General features: G+C 40.3%; 1 protein-coding gene across 1 annotated transcript in view; it reads right to left on the bottom strand.

The window, feature by feature from the left end:
* The window catches only part of LOC134353791 (potassium voltage-gated channel subfamily KQT member 1), an 876,116-nt gene that overhangs the window by 289,967 nt on the left and 566,239 nt on the right, over positions 1-19,910 (bottom strand). Inside the window, exons 15-16 of the mRNA XM_063062179.1 lie at positions 8,970-9,016; positions 6,096-6,157 (exon numbers count right to left, since the gene is read on the bottom strand). Coding sequence (XP_062918249.1) covers positions 6,096-6,157; positions 8,970-9,016 — 109 coding nt within the window. The remainder of the gene's footprint in view (positions 1-6,095; positions 6,158-8,969; positions 9,017-19,910) is intronic.

The following is a 19,910-nucleotide window of genomic DNA, read 5'->3' as shown; positions in this document are numbered from 1 at the left end:
AAGGACTCCATCTCATGTCCTTTATATTTACTGCTTACAAATGATTATTATTTTTATTTTTTCTCAGCTCAAGCTGGTAAAACCTAAGGTACAGGCAAAGCCAAGCACACTCATTTCTCGACTGCTAGGAACTTTCAGACTACTCAAGTGTTGTTTGGAATTGTGGTTTTCTGGAGATTTATGTAAATATTTCTGTGTAGCCTAATTGTTTAATGCTGTTGTGCAGTGAGTTTGAGATGATAGCAGATGTAGATATTCCTGTTGGGGCAATGTATACCCTGATCATGTTCCTTAGTCTATTGATTTATTCCTTTAATTCAGCATATTTCTGGTGTTTTCACTTATTGACTTCTGTATGTCATGTGTGTTTGGAATAGCTGTACCTATTAAGTAAGTTGTTCTTGCTTCTTTATCCTGTAATATTATATCCGGATGGATATTATAGGTTGTCCATCCACAATAATGGATCAGTTGTAGTATAATTTGTAGGACTCTGATTCTAAAACTGGATCTGGCTTGTATTGATAGTAAGCTATGTTGTCTTTTATCAGTTTATATTTTCAAGCAAGATTTTGGTGGAAGACATTTACCACTTGATTGTGCCTGTGTAAATAATCAGATTGAGTTAAACTGCTGCTGGATCCTGAATCTGTTGGATTGTTTCTGGTTTCTCTTGGCATTTTCTACATTTATCGTTTTGGATTCGTTGGTCTTTTATGATGTATTTTTGATATTTTTTGTGTTAACCACCTGGTCCTGTATTGCTAAAAGGAACTCCTTTGTTTCTTGGAAGAAGTCCCTAACTCTGAGCCAGGCATTTGCTGCTCCCTTGTCAACATCTCGTCTGCTCAGATTGTGGGGATCATGATGTTGATGATAATGATGATTATTGGAAATAATTTGAAAGATGTGTAGTTTGGATGGTTGAGGGTTATGTTGAGTTGTTCTCTAATCTTGGCAATTTACTTGCCAACGTTTCGTCACCAAGCGAGGAGATATCGTTAGTGTGCTGTTGATTGCAGTATGTCCTCTGAATACTTGGCCCTTATATACTTTTCAGTTCAAAATGGGATCCAATAAGAAAGTAAATTGGCAAGCTCAGAGAACAACTCAACACAACCATGATAATTATTATGATTTATTTCCTTATTTCTGCATTTGCGCTGTGTGTTGTCTTTTGCACATTGTCTGTTCGTAGTGTTGGAAGTGCTCTTTCGTTGAATCTCCCAATGGCGACCCATTTTAATTCCACTTCCCATTCCCATTCTGACATGTCAATACATGGCTTCCTCTTCTGTCACAATGAGGCCACACAGTTTGGAGGCACAACACCTTATAATCCTTTGGGTAGCCTCCAACTTGATGGCATGAACATCAATTTCTTGAACTTCTGGTAATGGCCCCCACCCTTCCTTCACCAATCCCCATCCCCCTTTCCCTCTCTCACCTTATCTCCTTGCCTGTCCATCATCTTCCTCTGGTGCTCCTGCTCCCTTTTCTTTCTTGCATGGCCTTCTGTCCTCTCCTAGCGGATTCCCTCTTCTCCAGCCCTGTATTTCCTTCACCAATCAACTTCCCAGCTCTTTGCTTCACCTCTTCACCTCCAGGTTTCACCTTTCACCTTGCATTTCTCCCTCCCCTCTCCCCACCCTTTAACTCTACTCCTCATCTTTTCTTTCTACAATCTTGCTGAAGGGTCTAGGCCCAAAACACCAACTGTACTCTTTTCCATAGATGCTGCCTGGCCTGCTGAGTTCCTCCAGAATTTTGTGTGTGTTGCTTGGATTTCCAGCATCTGTAGATTTTCTCGTGTTTCATTGATTCTATCGTGTTTGTTGTATTTACTGTGAATGCCTACAAGAAAATGAAACTCCGGATTGTATACGGTGACATGTATATACCTTGGTAATAAATTTACTTTGAACTTTGAAGTTTGTGTGAGAGTGAGAATCTGAGAGGGGGGGGGGAGAAGGGAAAATCTCTAAACAAGTAATCTGTAATAGCCCAAGCCATTGAATAGTTTGCTTATGCAAAAACAAAAGGAGGATATAGAGTAAAAATATATTATGATTCTTCCCTGCCTTCCCTGGATGAGGAAGTAGGACTTATATTGTTGAAAACATAACAGTATTTTAGGTTTCCTTGCACAACCATGATTTTTATAAAAAAAAAGCTTCAGTATTTACATCAAACTAAACTCTCAGTTTGACTCAGACAATTTATTGGATTTATTTTGAATTCACTTTAAATTTACAGGAAGAATTCTGTGCAGCAACTAGAGGTGTTCAATAGATAACAACCCATTGTTACAAAGTGCCAGAGGCTGAGAGTGTAACATTACACCATGTCGCTGAGAAAGTTACAGCCAGGCTCACAGAGAGCAAAGGAAAGGCAGCTGAATGGTCAGGAGAAGGACACAAGAAATTCTACAGATGCAGGAAGTCTTGAGCAACACACACACAAAATGCTGGAGGAACTCAGCAGGTTAGGCAGCATCTATGGAGGGAAATAAACAACCGATGTTTTGGGCTGAGACCCTTCATCAGTATTGGTTAGGAGAGGCGGATGTGGAAACAGAGCAAATGAAGGAAAGTGATAAGACCTAGAGAAGGGATGGTATGTAAAAGAGTGTGGGAAGTGGTAAAGGAGTAGGGAGAGAGGAGGCCTAAGAGATAGGGACTGAAAGCATTAGAGATGGGGCTACTGCACAGGATCGAAATAAGCTGCAGAGAGTTAGTCAGCTCCATCATAGGCACTAGCCTCCATTGTATCCAGGACATCTTCAAGGAACGATGCCTCAAAAAGGCAGATTCCATCAATAAGGACCCCCATCACCCAGGACATGCCCAATTCTCGTTGCTACAATCAGGAAGGAGACACAAGAGCCTGAAGGCACACACTCAGCAATTTGGGAACAGCTCTGCCATCCAATTTCTGAATGGGCATTGAACCTATGAACACTACTTCACCACTTTATTGTCATTTTTATTTTTGGAATACTTATTCAATTTAACTATTTTATATATTCCGTAATTCACAGGTTTTTTTTCTCATTTTCTATATATATTATTGTACAGCTGCCACAAAGCCAACAAGTTTCATGACATATGCTGGTGATATTAAACCTGATATTGAAACAAGGGAGAGTTCATGGAGTGAAATGTGAAATACTATGTAATTGAGAAGGATACAAGAAATAAGGATACAAAAGAAAAACAAATGAGGGTCTTGGATGGAGAAAGATGACAGAATGAATGGGCAAGGCAGCAGTGTGGAGAAAGAGAAAGATATATACACTCGAAGAGAGTGAGTGGGAAATAAATGTGCCCTAAGACATAATGAGTGAGATATGCCTCGAGGGACCCAGAGAGAGTGGAGCCACTGAGTACAGAGGAAAGAAAAGAGTTGCTACAGGCAAAAAAATCATCTATTTATCTCTTGCAATGCAGATATTACTGTACTTAGAGGTGATAATGATCCTTTTCAACAAAGTGATATGATAATTGAAGGCATGAGTATTATCTGTCAAATTTTACCCAACTCCAGTAACACATGCAGTGACAAAACATCTATATATAATCAGGCAATATGCTTCCACAGTTATACTGCATCAGAAAAAAATGTGAACATGCGTAGTACAAACGTCAACATATACAGTATAATCATTTCCTGGAAATTTATTATTAAACAATTACTTAGAGCTTTCTGAATCCAATAATTCTGAGCTGAGTTTCACAGAATTAAGTCTCCTCAGCACCTTCTATTTTACAAGTCTGCTCTGCACTCTGCAGCCTGTGATCTCTGTCGGGACTTTCCCCATTACGTATTTCCTCCTGTCATCTCCAAGTACAGATTTGTCTGCTTCCTTGGCACAGTGGGGGAGGGAGGTGAGAGGAGATTCAGTTTGATATTAAATGTTAGTTCTTCATTTATAATGCTGTATATCCGGCAAAGGGAAGAAAAAGGGATTTTTTGTTATTAATAAACAAGTTGTGATTTAGGGAAGAAACTGCCTGAAATGCAGCCTCTTCAAAGTGGAATAGGTTAAATGATTGAAAACAACAGAATCTTGAAAAGACAATGGAGAGCGTGTGAAGGAATGGAAGCAAGGTGGCAGATTGTTTAAAAGCATATATACAATTGACCAAGTAGCCACTTTTGTGATGACATTTAAATAACTCAACTGCTTGAGCCACACAGATTTGCGCACAAGTATTCAAATTTGCTTCTCCACTTTTGGAGGGGTTATCTTAAACGGGTGCATACTGAAGACGTCCTCATATGTACATGTCCTTAACGTGCTTACTGATTACTGGAGCAGGGAAGAGAATCTGTGTCCCAGCCCTGCGAGTATCTTGCTTTAATCATGTTCTGTGCACTAAAGTAGTCTGATGCACTTAGGAACTTCAAACCTAGGTGGGAGATTAACAGGATAGAAATAATGCCAGTTCCTGCCCATCCCATCACCAAGTATTAATCACTGGAGAATAATATTTAATAACAACCCATTACTGTGGGTTTCTCAGCTTCCTAGTCAGGTTAAAATTCATTTTCTGTTCCTACCCACTAGGTTGCTGCACAATTCAACACAGCTTGATGTACAAGGGGAAGTCACAGATTCATCATGGACAATTGATTTAAATGAAGAACGAGAGGGGATGGCTAGGGGATTGCCACTTAATTTCTATTGTATCTGTGAACAGGGTTGGGGCCACAAAGACTTGACATTCTGAGAAAAGCAATATTGCTATTTTTTCTTCTATTGAACTGATATTTCTTGGAACTCGTAATTCCAAGTCAACCTTTGTTGATAATATCTGATAAAATACTGGTTGATCACCATGCAGAACAGGTTTATAACCAGCAGAAGTAACAAGTAACATTTGAAAGGGTTTTCTTTCTTGCATTAAATATTGAATTGAAAGAAAGCCCCTTTTTGGTTGCTTTTTCTACAGTCTACAATGAATGGTTGATACTCTCCATCGACTGAACCCTGTTCTTTTGCTGGAATTTCATAAGATTCCAAAGCAGTCTCCTTGAACTTTAACTAGGACTAACAGAATCTCGGTTTAAGGATGCACAATGTCACATTACTCATTAGCAGCTAACCTCAGTCATTATTCTTTCTTTCTGAGTAGGAAGAGTTCACTTTATAGACCTTTGCTGGACCAGTTACAGTGGGAAGTTTGTTTAAAACAATTGGCTATGCACTATCCATGATTTTCTGTCCACGTTGTTTGAGGAGTTATCTATTATATTGCTGACTGCACTTCAGGTCTCAATGGTGCCTCAGAGAAATTCCACCCTTCTCCAAACACCACGGGAGCAACAACTTGGAATGGGAAACCTGACTTTATTTTGTTCCCCTATCTCTGCACCATGACACTGAAGGCAGTTATAGCACTGAGTTCCAATCCTGGCCACAATCAGCTATTGACACTCAAGAGTGTCTTGCAAGGTAACTGTGTCTCAAGTTAAAGTTGTAGTACTCAAGAGCTAGTCAAAGGAGTATTAGATGAATCTATGCATACAGCTGTATAGCATCAATTAGCCAATGTACTTTCTATAAGATGAAGTGTGCTTTTATAACCCAGTCACGAACCTCTAATCTCATACTTCAGAATACAGACCTCAGAATCTATACAACAAAGGTATGTTGAGGACAGGTTTTGTCACTGGTGTTAGAAAATCTAACTCCTTACACAGGAGGTGCAAATGCTGTGTCTGAGAGTGAGGTACCTCACAGTTGGGAACCATTTGTTTTTCCCTGACTTCACCACCAGGGATGGCAAGAGAACTGCAGCTGATTTGCTTCTCCATTTTTTCCCTCCTACATACATGTCCTGCCATCTCCTTCAACACATCTCCTCCGTCTGCATGGATGTGCAGACTGACCTGGATGTGTGTTGGATGCACATTACCCAATGTCAGAACTGAACACTATACAAGAAGCAAAGTAGCTGGGGTGTACTCATTAATACCGTGAGAAACGTGAGATTCCTTCAAAATGGCTAGTCCCGGTCAGCAACAAGATTTTGGTACAATATGTGGGCAATCAGTCAGCCAAACATGTGTTAATTGTACAGCTGTCTTACCTTCTCTTCCACTCTGTTAAGTCTAGCTCCAATTGTGTTCTTTCCCCTGTCCTGGCTCTTTTCTGAAACATACCATGAGAAAAAGAATGAAATTATTACTTGTTCAATATTTCACAAAATAATTTCACAAAAGTTGATAACAATATGTTTGGATAAATATTTTTACAACTGATAAGAATAAATTGCATTACAAATCTATGTAACTGGAAAACTCATTAAAGTATCAAATACACATTTTGAAATAATTTTCTTCACACCAAAGAGTCCCTGCTGTAAACTAGATTAGTTTTCAGGCAGATTGGGGTTGTTAAGTCTTAACACTTTACAACTGGCTCACACGTTTAACCCCTGTAAATGAGATGTTCCAAGTAAGATGTTAAAGCACCATGAGCGGTGGATAAATTCTGATCTTCTTTGTGCCATGTCAGATAAGTTGAATTTAATAATAAATAATGCCAAATTACCTTGTAACGCAAGGCATACAAGATGTAAAGATATACTGTACTTCAGGGTCTTGGCTGGTATGGTTTCAAAACGGAAGAATCGTCTGTGCATCACTTAATATGGAAGGGCATCAATGCTGGAGAATGGTGAATATTCCTTTATGTCAACACAATGACAGTAAGGTCAAGTAGAGTATGATACTTTATGTGGAGTGAAGGTTCCTCTATACTGCTGCAAACTCAAAGTATCTCCTGCCAATTGTCTTCATGGGATATTTTCAAGCAGCTAACCTCAAGGCCTCTCTGAATGAGACTTGACAATTTAGTGCCAATAATTGCAAGAGTGTGTAGAAAATCTACTATGGACTCATGCAGAAAACTGCACATAATTTCGGCAGCCATTACATTGCCAAGTCACCTCATTTAAGAATTACTTCCGCATTCAACTTGGATGGGATTCAAACCCAAATCCTAGTTCTCCACTTTCTGGCTATTTTCTATTCACCTGCCCCCCTTTCTTCCTGAAATCATCGCGTTCAGGCTGAGATTTGGATACGCTGGTGGTTGACACCCATTGAAGTCTTATCCCGATTCATTAGTGATCAGTGAATTAGGACAGTCCGTTCTGTTGTGGGACATTGTAGCTACATCTGTCTATATCTTTATGCAACGCCCAAATACCAGCATGGATGTCTCCATATGGACAGGATTATAGGCTGGTCCTCCTCTCTCTAATCTAAAACTGCATGTTTTGACTATATATTTTCTCATGACATAGAAAGAGACCATTTTCACATCACAATTCCAGCAATCTTATTCCCTTAGTTATTCCCCTGTAATATGCTCTCTCTCACATGCAAATGTATTCTATTTTAACTCTTCTACCACCCACCTATGCAAGGGCAAATTTATAGCTGCCACTTGATCTACCAGCCTGAGTGGCTTTGAGATTTAGAAGGAAACTGGAGAGCCCAGAAGAAACCCAAGCATTCACAGGAAAAGCATGCAAAGGCCACAGAGCCAACAACTTGAGGTTTTGACTAAAGATGATCACTAATTCTGAAAGGCCTCTGCAGCACTGTGTCCAAGAAAGGAACAGGTTTGGAGTAGAATGACACCAGTACACAGTTCACACCCACTGTGAACCATTCCCAAGTCATCACAGTTTCCATCCAGATTTTGACCCATTCATAGTCCTATTGTCCATATCGTTCTACACAAGTGCACGGTAGCATAGTGGTTGGCACCATGCTTTACAGTACCAGCAGCCCGGGTTCAATCTTCACCACTGCCTGTCAGGAGTTTGTACGTTCTCCCCATGACCATGTGAGTTTCCTCCACAATCCAAAGATGTACCAGTTGGTAGGCTAATTGGTCATTGTAAATTGTTCTGTAATTAGGCTAGGATTAAAATCAGGAGATTGCTGGGCAGCATGGCTCAAAGGCCCGGAAGGGCCTGTTCTGCTCTGTATGTCAATAAATAAATAAACAAACAAAGAACACTGTACTTTCCTGATGTCCCTGCACACCTCAACTTCAAATGCCTCAGACACACTCGACTTAAGTTCCCCTATCTCTGAATGGATCTCTCTCCAAACCTTCTTTAAAACGTTATTCTTTGATCTTGTAATCTGTCGTTGTTAGTAAACCACATTGTATAATGCAGCCTTCTTGACCTAAGCTCAACAAGTGCAGGTAACTTTCTTCCTCTGTTTGAGTCAGGACTGAGCAATTCTGGTCAATCCTCCTGTAACTCATAGATCTGTAAGTCTAGGTCAGTTTTTATCTCTACTAGCATGTTTCAGCAAGATGAGCATTCCCTACAAGTCTGCAATTCACAGCTTTTTTTGCTTGTTTGTTCAGCCCTCATTAATCTATTAACCAAAAAAATCTTATCAGCATATAGTTTTACCCTATTCCCTTCATCTCATCCTCTCCCCGCCCCTCTCCCTCCAACTCCCTCTACAACTTAAAACTGATTTTCTTTTCTATTTTTCCCAGTTCTGTTGGAGCGTCTCCTGCCCTGAAACATCAACTTCCTCTCTGCTCCCACAGATGCTGCATGACCTGCTGAGTGTTTCCAGCATTTTCTGTTCTATATTTCAGATTTTTATCATCTGCAGCATTTGATTTTCTAAACTACATTCTTCCCAGCACTATGAAGCAATTTAAGATGTTTTACTAAGTTAAATATATTATTGCGTGTTAACACCAGTGCAATGTTTTGCGGTTTGCTATGTTTTTTTGTTGTTGACACCAACTAACCCCTACTACATACAGGATTTGAAACTGAAATCATCTTGGTTCCAATGTCCACTTTAGTTGATGGTTGCTGAATGGGAGGCAGTAAAGTTATCCTGCATTTTGATGTCGATGATATACTTCCATTTTTCGTTAGGTATCACCCGATTTAGGTGATTGATATATTTACCTGACACAGATAGGAACATTGTTGGTTTTCCCAAGGACTGGTCTAGCCTAAGAGAAAGAGAAAAAACTGAGTTAACAATTAATGCAGCAAACGTTTAACATTATACATAAGATATGATCAGAGACTCACCACTTTCAATAACTATGAGTAATACATTGTTGATAGCAAAGACACAAGAAGTTAGTGTTCTTGCTTTGGGTGTTATCAGTCACCTTAAAGACTTTAAAATTGGCTTGCAAGTTTGACTTGAACGTTTAGGTAAGATATAAAAAGATTTCTCACCTTGATAGAGTTGCATTTTGCTTGCACCAAATCATGTCTATAAAATTATACCAACTTGAATGTAGATTTCAATCTTCATGAACCCCGTAATTTGCATTTTGCCAAGATTAATGCCCATGAACACACAACATAACCAATCAATGTTCCAGAATTATTTATTTTTTATTTTATTATTGTTTATTATTTATTAAGATACAGCACAGAATAGGCCCTTCCGGCCCTTCAGTCACAGCAATCCCCCTGTTGTGTACATACATCCATTGATGCTTCTGGACACATCTTCAGTGATGTTCCTGGAATCATCGGGTGTTTCAGGTCTTTCAACATCATACAATCTCCTCCAGGTAACCCTGCCGGGGCTGATCAGACCCCAGCTTGTGTCCAGATGGCTAGCTACTTATGACTCCATGGCTCCCCTCTTTTGAGCCACAGCCATCTTGAGGCCCTCTCTGCCGCGTCGGTGGTACTGCGGATGGCTCTCCTCTTCCTCTCTCCCTCGATGCCCAAAATGCTGAAGGCTCTAACTAAAGAACAGGAACATCTTCATCAAACTGCTTCCACAGTGAAGTCATGTTAGCTGCAGGCCATTTGATCCGCCTCCTGTTGGATTTCATGTTAGAGGGATTAGTTTGCAACACTTGGAGGTTCCGGGCACTATGGGGTGACTCCGGGCCTGGCCCCTCCTTCGTCTCACCAGGTTGGACACCTGCGCGTTGTACTGCTCCTGCTCCCGCCAAACACTTCATCCTCGCTTGGTAGATCTTCAGGCCGCGATCGTTCTTGCAGATTTTGCCACATGCACGCTGCTTCCTCATCGTCGTTTGTTCATTGCCTGGGTCTGATGTCGTTGTGTCCATCCAACTGGGGTGCTCATCATCCCCCGCCTCTCGGGCACCCCTGGGGGTATCTTTTCCTTAGATTCTTTGTAGCTTTTGTGGGGGTCCTCCTTTCAGAGGACACAGATTGTGTTGCCAGCCCGTTCTGCCCTGGTTGCCATCTCTCCGGGCTGTCACTGACTCTCCAGTCGTTACCACTCTTTTCGTGGTTGTCACCCAGTCTTTCCTGGTTGTCACTGATTAACTCAGGGTGTAAGCTGTGTACATACATCTATTGATGCTTCTGGACACATCTTCAGTGATGTTCCTGGAATCATAGGGTGTTTCGGGTCTGATTTAATCCTAGCCTAATCGTGGGGCAATTTACAATGGCCAATTAACCTACCAACTGGCATATCTTTAGGCTGTAGGAGGAAACTGGAGCAGATGGAGGAAACCTACGTGGTCACGGGGAGAACGTACAAACTCCTTACAGGCAGCGGGGAGTATTGAACCAGGGTCGCTGGTACAGTAAGGCATTGTGCTAACCACTACACTACTGTGCTTCTCAAAACATTCCTAATTGTATTCAGAGTTACCTTGAGAAAACAAATTTAAATAACTGGAAGTGGTTTAAAATAGTGCAGAACTATGTTCTGGTTACATTCATTTACAGTGATCAATTGCTTAATACTTCAAAAAAAAATTCAACTGCTTTGAAAATGTGCCAGGTTAATTTTAAGAGCCTCCTTGAAGCCCTGAAAATGGGCACAATTACTGGAAACTCCCAATGCTGATTAGTTTGATCTGGAGTATGGCCAGTTTTGTGGACAGGACCAGTGTACAACATGATTTTCAAACCAGCACAAAAGATGGCAGAAAATCAATTTGCCATGGACTGAACTTATGCTTTGATTTTTTTTTGGATCTATTGTAACGGTTTGGTCAATTTCAAGCAAATTGTACTGAAATATAAAGTCCAACACAATAGAAAAACTGGCCAAAATATGTAAGACAGAGGTACAACGATTGCTTAATTTTTCTCTTTTAAAATCTGGATCTATGCATTGTTTCTCAAATTCTCATTTTACATGATCTCCTAATCGTCAATTGGATGTATGAAGAATGCTTTGACATTATATTGTGTTTTTCAGTCTGGATCATAGATTTTGACTCCCTAGGTAGTTTAGGAGTACTTGTGAAAGCGGACACCACTATAGCTCCTAATGTAAGGAGACAGGCACTGAAATTTGTCCAATTCCTTTTCAGTGCTGATCCAAGAATGAATGGGAATTGTCATGCACACAATGTTCCTTACAGTGAAATAGCTCCACTGTCTGGTAACAATGAATGTATGTGCATAGTCTGGAAAAACAGTATAATCGTGTTTTCCAGGCCTTATTTAATATTCTACACTTAATATTCAATTCCACTACTTAAAAATTCTCTGTTTAATACCAGTTGTCATTCAGTCAACGTGGTAGATTTAATGGTATAATGCAGCATCAGTTCAAGCTGTTCTTCTGCATTTCCCGTGGCCAGTCAAAATGACATTGGGACCTTTGCAGCAGTGCCTCTCAGACCAGCCTTCTGAATGAAGGAGCAAGGGGACACTGGTCCAGCAGGTATCCTGACTGTTTTTGAGAAAAATGGAACCTGGACAATTAAGTATAACAGCTCATGAACACTCGACATGTTACCCTGACCTCCCCTGAACTTGGAGCACATGTGTGTATAACCTGCAGTCCTACTTTTGAGTTTCAGAATATCCCCTCAATCCACCTGGTCGCACAGACTTGTTAGTTTTTTTTCTGTCTTTGCATTCTTCCCTCAGAGAACAGTTTAAAGCATGTCTGGCTTGCCAGAGTTCATCAGAATTTCCTACTTGATTAACTGTCTGGCAGGCCATGAGATGAAAACTCCTTCTACGGTCATACCATGTGCGCCCATCACTCATTTGATAAGCAGGAGCTCATCCACCCACACACCACAGCCCCAGCAGAGCCCTTTGGATGCAACTGACCTGCAGCAAGTCAACGCAAAACTCAAACATTCATCTCCCACATGGTGAATGAATTTTGATTTGGCAATAGGAATGCTCCCGCAAAGCCAAAGTCTCTTTTCTTCATCACACAAAAATTAATGATAGAATTGTCTACTTCTAAATGGGTTTCAACTCAGGATGCAGTTTTAAAATGCATTACAATATTCTAACTGGGAGTATATGCAGCAGTTGCATAGAAGCCAATGTACAGTTTATCTAGCACATGACCAGGCATCTGGGTGTGGTGGAAATGAAGCAGTGAAGTTAGACTGTTGTTTGACTACTCCAAAGACGAAAATTTGCACCAGAATTATTGCCCTGTAAATGCATTGTAAATATCAGGTGTAACACAGACACTGGTGTTTAACTTTGGCAAGTTGTAGAGAGTTAATAACTAGGGCTGCAGATATATTTTTAAGGATTAATCCTTACTTTTTTTTAACAGAAATATTAGGTCATCTCTTACTCTGTCTCATTGCATCTCAGAGAAACAAAGTAATGAAACTTCTGAAGTAGGTCTCCCTTCTTCAGTCCAGTTTCAGCTGGGCTCCAAGCTTGCTTGTTAGCAAGTTTAATGCAAAAGGAGAAGTGCCATGCAGCTGAGCAAATCAACTTGGAGCCAAGTGTGAGGAAGGACATAACAAGTAAAGAGGACGAAAGATTGAATGCTGAATGTACTGTTAAAAAATATTTTCAGTGTGTTAACATCTACTTTCCATGTGTTTCAGATCCTTTGATATGTAGGGTGGATTCTTTGGCTAGAGTCTCACTGGTAACCAGGAAAATGCAAGCAATGGGTACGTGTCGACATCATGACCAGCAATGCCAAAATGCTCCAAAATAAAGTAACTATTGCTTTTTGAGCCTCTTCCAAGACTCCAATGAATAAGGATTTTAGAGCCAATGGATATCAAGGGGAAGTACTTCAAATAGCTGAAGTCATACTTCACATGAAAAAGATGATTTTGGTGGTCAGAATATAATGATGTCAGTCTCAAGACATTGATGTAAGATTTATTATTATTAAGGACCTCCAGCACACAGGACATGCCCTTTTCTCACTGTTACCATCAGGTAGGAGATACAGAAGCCTGAAGGCACACACCCATCAATTCAGGAACAGCTTCTTTCCCCTCTGCCATCCGATTCCTAAATGGACATTGAAGCTTTGGACACTACTTCACTTGTTTTAATATACAGGATTTCTGTTTTTGCACATTAAAAAAAAATCTATTCTATACACGTAATTGATTTATTTATTTATTATGTTTTATTTTATTTATTATTATTTTTTCCGCTCTGTGCTAGATTATGAACTGCTGCTGCTAAGTTAACAAATTTCACGACACATGCCAGTGATAATAAACCTGATTCTGATTCTGATTCTCATCTGATCTGATCTGACGCCTAAGCTGCTTCAGTTCTTTTATATGGTCAGAACTGCTCCTGATCACTCAGTGTAATCATTGTATCACCTCTGATGGTGAGACTTTCTATGCTTTGTAGCTTGCAGCAAGACCTAGGCATCACTCAGGCACTGATTGATGACTCTAAACAACACGCAAGGAAGGACCTAATTGCTATTACATAGACACTTACGGGCATTAACCCCACCAAAACAAACACATTCAATGACATAAGGGTCATCATTAACCAGAAACTTAACTGAAAAAGCCGCATGAATTCCATGGCTACAAGAGTACGTGGGAGGTTGGCTATCCTATGGTAGCACCTTTAGTGAGCACCTGGTCCTCCATCCTTGAAGCACCTTCAATTACTCCAAAAGACTGAGGTTTGGTAAAATACTGAAAGGCTTTTATTCGCTGTACAATACGACCTCCACAGTGAGTGTCTGCCCCTGGACTGAGGGGGAGGGGCAAGGCGAACACCTTTATACAGGACTCTGTGGGAGGAGCCACAGGGGCAGTCAGCAGAGGGGTGTGTCCAGACAGGTAACCGAGTTACAACATATATGCATGGTTTACCACAATCCTAAACTTGCATGTTTGTCAACACTGGATCACTATGAATAGCATACACAAAATGCACTTCAGCAACTTACCAAGGTTTCTGTGTCCAGCACCCCCCACCAGCACTGCCAAATATTTAAAGACTCTGCAAATTATTGATCATAGAAGTTTCACCAAACTACAACCAAAAAATCTCCACATAAAATATCTAATATTTATACTGAAACAGGTCAAGGGTAATCATTCATTTCAGCTTTTGCAGTGTGTGTCTGAAAGTTCATATAACATCACATTTATTGAAAAGTCCAACTAGATAATTCTGAAATACAGGAAACAGATAAAGATAAAATTAAAAAATAAAACACAAAGATAAACAAAAAGAAAATAATTGAGAAAATGACAAAGTTAGTTTAAGAGTCTCGATACTATTGAAGAGGTGAAAAACTAAGAATTATAGAGTTAAAATTTCCTCTTTGGGGTGGTGAGAATGCCAATTCAGATTCCTCAACCTTGATAAGATTTACTTAATCTTTCAAAATAATAAAAGATCACAGGCAGTTCTGGCAATACAGGAAGCACCTGTTGAGAGAAAAACAGATTAATGTTTCAAACTGCAAATATTACATCAAAATTGAATGAGATGAGAGATAAACAGGGTTTAAGTGCAGAGAAAGAGGGGATAAGACAATGTACAGAGAGGTCTGTAATAGGACAGAAGATGAGAGGCATTTGATGTAAAAGATGATATTGCAAGATATCAAAAGCTGAGGGGAAGTGAAAGTACAGAATAATTATCTAAAGTTCCAAAGGAGCAGGAAAGGGGAAATCTGAAATAAAAATGCTGTAAATCATAATGTGAACATACAAATTAGGTGCAGGAACAGATCAAAGAGGCTCTTCAAGCCTGCTCTGCCATTCAATCAGATCTTGGCTGATCTGACTCTAACCTAATTCTACATTCTTCCCTATTAAAATATATCTTTCTTTGCCTTATGAATATTCACAAACGCTTCTTCCACCACCCTTTGAAGAAGAAAGTTCTAAAAACTCACAGACACTGAAAGAAAATATCTTGCTTCATTTCAGTGTGAAACAGACACCCCCATGCTTCTGAACAATGATCTTTAATTCTGGTTTCTTTCCAGAAGAAAACACTCTCATCACATCTACCCACTTGAAGCAGGCAATGAAAATACATTGCCATTTGTTCATGGAGACAGAAGAGAATACAAATACTGGATTCTGCAGTAACACATAATCTATAATGATATCGTATTTGTAAGTAGGATGCCGTGCACAATTCTGATTTGATGGAGACAGACGTGAGAAGCAGAGGAACATCTGGAGAAATTTCCGAAATGCCCGGTTCGCTGCCACTGCTACTGTGCGATCGAGAATCTCTGGAGGGAAAGCCCCCAAATCCCCGGCTTTGCCTGCTGCTGGCAACTGAGGCTGAGGTCGAAGCGTTCGGCAGAGATGGTGCTCGGTACACGGTGTCGGAGGGCTGATTGGAGCTCGAAGTTTTCTGACGACTCAGAGTCAGACTGTGGTCGGGCATGGCAGGGAGAGTTTTCTTCCTCCTCCCGTCTACGTGAGATGTGGGACTTTCGAGAGACTTCAAACTTTTTTACTGTGCCATGGCCTGTTCTTCTTCAAGTTATGGTATTGTTGCACTGTTGTAACTATATGTTATAATTATGTGATTTTTGTTAGTTTTTCAGTCTTGGTCTGTCCTGTGTTTCTGTGATATCACACTGAAGGAATATTGTATCATTTCTTAATGCATGTGTTTCTAAATGACAATAACAGAGGACTGCGTGTCCTGATAATCTAATCTAATCTAAACTCCTGGAGGAACTCCATGGGTCAAACAGCATCTGTCGGGGGGGGGGGGGAGGGGAAGGAAATTTCAAAGTTTTGGATTGAAACCCAAAAGGTTTTGATGCAGATTTTCCACCTGAAATATCAACAATTTGATTCCACCCCCCGCCCCCCACAGATGCTACTCAATCCACTGAATTCCTCCAGTGATTTGTTTGTTTCTGTCATTGTTGTGTCTGATTAATGGAGCTCACTCCAAAATAACTCGAGCAGCCTGAATAAAGAACTGTCACAGTTTTATAAGGAAGCTCACCTCCACTTTCTCCAATTAAGAATGATACCCACATCTATAACTGAATAAAATATTATGAATAGAAGAAATCAGTATTTTGAAAGGAAGTCATCTTAATGGCTTCATGGCTTTATTTTATTTGCCTTAACAGAAGAGATTCTGCTGAAAATCAAGAGTAACACACACAAAATGCAGGAAGAACTCAACAGGACAGGCAGCATCTATGGAAATGAATAAATTGTCAACATTTCGGGCCAAGACCCTCCTTTCCATAGATCCTGCCTGACTTGCTGAGTTCCTCCAGCATTTTGCGTGTGTTTCTTTTTGATTTATTTAAATAATTTTGTGGGTTGTTTCCCCACCATGCCCCAGGAGCAATCATCATGGTTCCACTACACTGTACTATTGAACTATGGTGACTGGAATGGACAAGGAGGAAAATAAACTTGAAGTCTGACCCACAGTTTAGCAGGCTAGAAAGTAATGCAGGGAAGTACGGGAGTGCAGTGGGGAATGGGAATGGAGACTGAGGATAAAAAACCAGCCATACTTTGCCTTCCAGTGCCACCGAGGAAAACTGAATCCTAAAGCATTCAGCCATTTGAACTGCATACAATATCAGAATATATCCTGAAATGTGTTGCTTTATGGCAGCAGTACAGTACAAGTCTTAAAAAATTGCAATAAGTTACAATAATAAATAAACAAATAGTGGGGAAAGAAATAGTGAAGTGTTCATGAGTTCATGTACTGTTCAGAAAGCTGATGGCAGATCTGGTGGCAATATAAAGGAGTTTAAAACTATGCTTTCCACTGGCTAATTATTTTCTCACAGTTAACGTATACCCTTTCCTACTCTTAGCTTTCTTGTGGATGCTGCAGCTGGATTTTTTGAAGACTATAATCTTAATTGAAGTGCCAAGGCACACAATGCTGGGTAGATCCAGGGCTGAAGTAAGTCATTATCCATATGCCATTTCAGCTGACAGAATGCATGTGTTTCTTTGGCCTGCCGTGTGGTGAAGCTTTCTTACGCACTGATTCACACTCTTGGGTTATTGTCTCCTGCAGGTCCTGTAGCTTTGGTCACATGCCTCAAGAAAAAGGTGTTTGTTAACTGACTGAATTTGATGGCAGAGGTAAAGGGAAGCCAGCTGTGATAATGCTTTCTTCAGAATTTTCAAACTTTTTTAATTGGCACTCAGCTGATGTAAATGGCAGATATTCCAGAACTCACATTGCTTCGTACAAATGGTGCAAAATACCCAGAAAGCTTAATGCACAGTCCAAGCCGAAGAGTTTTATTCAGTTGTATTCTGCAATACATATGCTTTACTTTTCAAGCTAGAAGAGTGGGGGGGGGGTGGAATGACAGCTCATTAACTTTCACTCAACCCAATGAGCATAGCACCAGGATACTGAGCAAACTAACACACAGCCAACCACTATAGGACCTTATCTACAAGGAGCCCTCAGTTCTGTAGGATGCTAGAACAATATCCTTCCAATGTTATAACAGAAAGAGGATGGAGTCCATGAAGTTGGGAGATGAGAATGGAGCAAGGGCACTAAGCGTAAGGCTTAGAAGTTGAACGGAATATCAGAAATAATTTATTTCTTTACTGATTTAGAGATACAGCATGGAACAGGCCCTTGCAGCGCTTCACGCCATGCTACCCAGCAACCCTCCAATTTCATCCACCCTAATCACAGGACAATTTACAACGGCCAATTAACTGGTACGCCTTTGGACTGTGAGAGGAAACTGCAGCACTCTGAGGTAGCCAACACGCACACGAGAAGCAACGTACAAATTTGCTTACAGAGGACGCAGGAACTGAACTCTAAACTAAGATGCCCAAGCTGTAATAGCGTTGTGCTAACCACTATGCTACCATGGGACAGAAGTAACATTTTATAGGCTACACTCTCAAGATTGATTTTTCTTTTCCAGAAAAAAACTAATGGTACAGCACCCAGCATCTAATAAAGCATGTGCAGTTTTATACGTATACAAATTAGAAGAGGTAGTAGTCAACCCAACCTCATTTAATGAGATTATGATTGATCTGACTCTAATCTCAATTTTGGCATTCCTGCCTGCACTCAGTAACCTTTCGCCCCATTGAGTAGCAAGAACCTTTCTCTCACTACCTTAAAGATGTTCACAGACTCTGCTTTCACCGTCCCAAAGACTCATGGCCCTCTGAGAGAAAAAATAACTTCCACTTTTTTCTGTCATGAATGGATGATGCCTTGTTTTATAAAGAATAGTCTCCAATTCTAGATGTTTCCACAAGAGAAACTATCCTCTGTACACCAACCTTGTCAATATCTATTCAGTCTTGTAAATGGATATACTGGGTTAGAGATAAGAATTTATTGTACTTGTTGGGGGGTTGGGGATGGGGGTGGTTGTGGAATAGTAAGTCTACGAGTGTAGGATCCACACTCTTGTAATTGGCGTTGATCCCACGACAAATGTGTGGATTCTTTTTTCGATTATTCACTGAGGATCTCTGAAAGGGAAAAGTTAGATCCTTGAGGACATCATTAGCAACTGAATACTTGCCACTTTGACCCCTTTGAGACATTAGCTCCAGATTCAAAAGGCCTTCTCAGAATCTTTCTCAGAAACCTCCACCTGGCAGAAATTGTGTTTACCCTCAACTATTTGTCTTTTGGTTTCTCTCACTTCTCTCCAAACCAAAGGTATAGCCAAGGGTACTTGTATGGTCTCCAGTTCTACCTGCCTTCTCATGCGGAGCCATCCATATTCCAAAATTAGCCAGCACTGTTTCTCAATCCATGCTCTGCTGTATTGATGGATGCATTGGTGTTACTTGCATTGGTATCAACTTTGTTGCCAACATCCAGCCCACCCTCAAATTTAGTTGGTGCATCTTTGACATCTCTCTCCTTTTCATTGAACTTTTTCTCAGGAGACAAATCCACTGACAAATTCTACAAATCCCACTGTAATTCCCACAGTTATTCAAATACATCTCCGCTAACCCTGCCTCTTGCAAGGATATTATTCCTTTTACTCAGTCCTCCCGTCACTACTACATTTGTTCTTATGAAGAGGCCTTCTATGCCAGGACATCCAAAATGTCCTCCCTTACAGAAGTGCTTTGAGTCTCCATAAGCACTTGATATCTTGGTTTAAAAAAAAGTGGAACAGGAGTTGAACATTATTCACTTAATTCCTGCACCAGTAGCAATGACAACTGGAAGCTCTTCCACCTGCACTGACTTGCATGCACACTGCCAACACAAAGTATTACATATATATTGTTTTCAAACAAAAAGGTGCTGTGTTTGCTTATTCTTCCAAATCTCATCCCATCCATCCCTTATGTAACTCATGCCAGATATGAAACACTGCCAGAGCCAGAATCAGGCTTAATATCACTGGCCTATGTCATGAAAGTACTCATTTTGCAGCAGCGGTACAATGCATACATAATAATAAATAATCTATCAATAAATATCTCGTGCCAAAAGAGATGAAAAATAGTGAAGTAGCATTCATGAGTTTATTGTTCATTCAGAAATCTGATGGCAAAAGGGAAGAAGCTATTCCTAAAACATTGAGTGTGTGTCTTCAGGCTCTTGTATCGCATCATTGATGGCAGCAATGAGAAGAGGATATGTTCTGGGCAATGGGGGTCCTTAATGATGGATGCCGCCTTTTTGAGGCATTGGCTTTTGAAG

Source organism: Mobula hypostoma, chromosome 11, assembly GCF_963921235.1.
Source record: "Mobula hypostoma chromosome 11, sMobHyp1.1, whole genome shotgun sequence".
Taxonomy (NCBI): domain Eukaryota; kingdom Metazoa; phylum Chordata; class Chondrichthyes; order Myliobatiformes; family Myliobatidae; genus Mobula; species Mobula hypostoma.
Note: the sequence above shows the minus strand (reverse complement) of the source record. Positions and strands in the feature narration are given on the sequence as shown.